Source organism: Aplysia californica, unplaced genomic scaffold (assembly GCF_000002075.1).
Source record: "Aplysia californica isolate F4 #8 unplaced genomic scaffold, AplCal3.0 scaffold00055, whole genome shotgun sequence".
NCBI lineage: Eukaryota > Metazoa > Mollusca > Gastropoda > Aplysiida > Aplysiidae > Aplysia > Aplysia californica.
The window spans coordinates 972,635-976,491 of record NW_004797325.1 but is presented as its reverse complement, the minus strand read 5'-3'; the positions used below and the strand labels follow the sequence as shown (position 1 = coordinate 976,491).

Below are 3,857 nucleotides of genomic sequence, written 5' to 3'. Positions count from 1 at the left end.
AGAAAATTTTTCGATCGCTACCCGGATTCGAACCCGGGACCTTTTGAGTGAGAGGCCAACACCTTAACCTCTAGGCCACGAGAGCCCCCCTGTTGAGTATAAGTTTGGATTTTTTATTTGCATCTTGTCCCCGTCGTGACAAGATCGGATAAGTGACATCCTGTACATTTTTCAGGAGAAAGAAAAAACTGTTTTATTAAAATGACGGCTAGGAGTTATCCGATTATCTTACTATTTCTATTTAGAAAGCCCAGTTTTGGTTGTTTATTTGAAAATAGAATTTAACCAGCCTAATGAAACATGCGTTGTAGAACACCTTTCGCAAAGAAAAGCAAAATCGAACATTTTGTAGCTGTCCGATCTTATTACGATGGCGACGATATAATTATTACGTGATTTCCATGAACATAATATGTGTTATTAGATAACTCCGTCTTTCTACCAGAGGTATCTAACAAAGCCTTTTTGGCCTTGAACATCTGAATTGACTCACCTCTTGCATGACCTAGTTAATGGTGGAAGGGGTAAAGGTGTATTTAGACCCAACACAGATCAAAGTAGACTGAATTATGTCGGATGGCAAGCACTGTTTTAAGCTATGTCTACAACATTTTATGAAAATTAATTATTGTGAAACAGGCTTTCAATAGCAAATGATTTTTTTAAAAATAGGAGTTCATTGACGCCTTCATTGCTGAGACGTATCATCTAGGTTTGTGCAGACATGACAACATGTTGATGAAAGAGAGATTTTCATTGCAACCATAATGTGTCTTCCCTTATTTCAAAATAAACAGCAGCATATCAATATGTTTGTATTACACCTTCGAAAACTTCGCCTATAAATCAGTAGAAAAACGGCAGAGAACCAGTTTGGGAGATCACTAGCGAGTACACAAGTCTACACCGATTGAAAAAACAAAGATTTTTTTTTTTTAATTCAAACCATCAATAACAAATATTTATAGACTTTAAAAATGGCTCTTCGGCGACAAATTCGAACTGGTGTCTGTGATGTAGCGGTTAGGCGCTTCGCCCTCCCACGCAGGTGACCCGGGTTTGATTTCCGAGTGGTGAGAAAATCGAATACCTCGGTCTTTCTCTGCTGGGAGGCTGTATCCCTCTCACCCTGGGTAGGCCCTGACACACAGGGTCTGAAGCCCTGAATGACCTAAATTAGATCGAAGGGGGCGTACAAACATCTAACAATATGTGAGGCATCACGGTGAAATCAGGCGCTCTTCCAAATTATGAAATCAAAGAAATCAGCATTTTTATGGTCATTCGGCAATTTTATTGCGATTTGTTCTTTCTTTTCTTTATTGCGCAACACCTTTTATGTCCATTTGAAAACATATGAGTGGATTTTTATTGCAAAATGAAGATAAAAGGAACAAAAATGTAAACTTGCAATTTCGAAGAACTCTCAAGCTATGGAAGTCACCAAGCTTTGGGGGGCCATTTTCCCCGTAATTTTAGCCCTGGAACGAGGTGACCCCAACCTTCATCAATTACAAATTATATACCGACTTCTACTCAAGACAGATGGGTAATTTCTTCATCAAGAGCAAGACAAATGAACCTGCTTGAAGATGGTACCAATAAACCCATAAGCCCAAAAATGGACGAGCGCCCGATTCCACAGTGTCGTGACACATATTAAGAATAACTTCAAAATCTTTGTGACAACTTCTCCTGACAGGTGTCCTCCAATGAGTCCACGTGTCTGGGATTCCGAGCGGTGGATGAGATGGAAGTGAACAGACCCATGCCTGCCACAGTCACAGTGAGGGAGGTGGGAACACCATGTGAGTGCACCGTGTTGTTATTGTTGAACTTAATGTACCATTTTGATTTTTGACATGTTTTCATATATCTCAAATATATTTTTTTAGATAATATGATTACTTTTGTGATTGTGGAGCACACTAACTACTTTTAAGGAAAACAGCATTATAGTTTCATGTATATCCAACCTCAAGAGAAATGATTGTATCTCTTCAAGATGTGCCTTATTTAACGGAATCATTCCTCACATACGATCCTTACTAACCCCAGCATGTTATCAATATACTGTTATTTTTGTGTGTTTATAACGCACCTGTCTACTGACGGTTAAAATCAGTGGCGGTGAGTGGAACAAAATTTGGGTGGGGCTTAAGTTGCTTCCAAATATTTACCACAAAATTGCAAGCAATAACGCGTAAACAGTAGTGGTTTTTATATACTCACGGCGAGCCACAGAACTTTGAGAACCATTCAGACGAGAAGAGTCACATGTGTCTTCCATTTCTTTGTTCTAAGTAAAAATTTTCTGGATGATGGGGACGAAGCTGTTTCCCATCCAAATTTCCTCTAATTTCATTTGGCTCGACGTGATTTCTGTTAAATCTCAGCGGCACAAACACAGACATGCACAAACAGCACTTCATTCCTATTCCGTCTATGAATTGGATTAGGCCGTGTAGTCACGAAAAGTAGAACACACCTTACAAAGGTCTGCTGAGCGCATTGGCAGTGTCTAGTAAACTTTCACCCTATTATCATGGCAGAGAGAGCGTGAGCCCTTAGTACAGTGTTCTTTTTTTTCAAATCTTCTACCTTTTTACAAGAAGAGTTCATTTAGGACGGGCCGTGGGAACGACCCTTGCTGTGTGTTCATTGCATGTGATCATAACGGTTTCAACTGCTTTTTTCGTTATTTGATTAACTTTCATTTACTAAGGGATAGAGTTGGGATGGGGAAAGGAGGCCCGTAAGCCCTTCACCACCCACGCCACTGGCTATAATTAATGAGCAAGAATTCCAGTCAGGGAGAATAAAAATTACATGGAAGTAGTGTGCATCCCTCACCAACTGGTTGAGTTCATTGTTGACATTCCATCTTGACATTGGAAATGACGTTCGACTCATATTCATGCATCACAAGTGACCGGTGTCGTTATTTCATCTTTGGTTCATCTTTTTAAGGAGCAATTGTTCGTCTTGGGTACCACTGTGGCTGTATTAGATGGAGAAAAGAAACAAGTTAAGCTTCTCTCATCTTCAAGAAATACAAGCATAATTCTTCTTGAGGTCAGCAGATGTACACGAAACTTAAACGGGTTTTTTTTTCCCTCAAATAGAGTAGAAGCACACTTCACCGATAAAAAATACCATTTTTATTATCTTTAAAAATTATTTAATATTTCTGAATTAAAAAACAAACAAACGAAGAGTCACCAGGACAGGTCACTTATGCAGAAATGGGATAAACTACAAAAGGAGAAAATGTTCACATTTGAACCTTTTTCTCAGGCACGCCCACAATCATTCCCATTAAAACGGTGTATCCGCAGACCCAACATGCATGGAAAAGTACGAACCTGTCAATAACCAGCAAAGTCTTCAAGTGTACTGTGCCGACCAATCGAACTCTAACCGTGGCGAGTGTCGATGCTACTCAGGTAGGTTTCTATTGTTCAGTTACAAAGTGTTTATTTGTCTCTACTTGTGTGTAAACAGTCGCTCCCGAAATAGCTTATTGGTTACATCGTGTTAGTTGATGTTTTGTCTGGAAAGGTGTTTCTCATCAATTTAATCGAAGAGCGAGGCTAGTCACTTCAAATTAGAATTCGACAAAAGCTGATGGTAAAATTATGTTGTAATAACATTAAATAAATATGTTTTTATTTTCTGTTTATTATTCTTCGAGTTTGGAAAAAACGTCTAATTTTAGACTGTTTATTACTTCATTTGAGATGCTGTCAATGTCTTTACTCGTTGTTTGCCGTATAAGTGTGTGCGTGAGCGTGCGTGTGTGTGTGTGTGTGTGTGTCGGTGTCTTTGTCTGTGTGTGTGTGTGTCGGTGTCTTTGT

At 39.2% G+C, this 3,857-nt stretch overlaps 1 protein-coding gene across 1 annotated transcript in view; it reads left to right on the top strand.

The window, feature by feature from the left end:
* Positions 1-3,857, top strand: part of LOC101848728 (complement C3) — a gene marked incomplete in the record, with an annotated part of 82,021 nt that overhangs the window by 69,843 nt on the left and 8,321 nt on the right. The window contains 2 exon segments of the mRNA XM_005092954.3: positions 1,703-1,808; positions 3,339-3,446. Of these exon segments, the coding sequence (XP_005093011.2) occupies positions 1,703-1,808; positions 3,339-3,446 (214 nt within the window).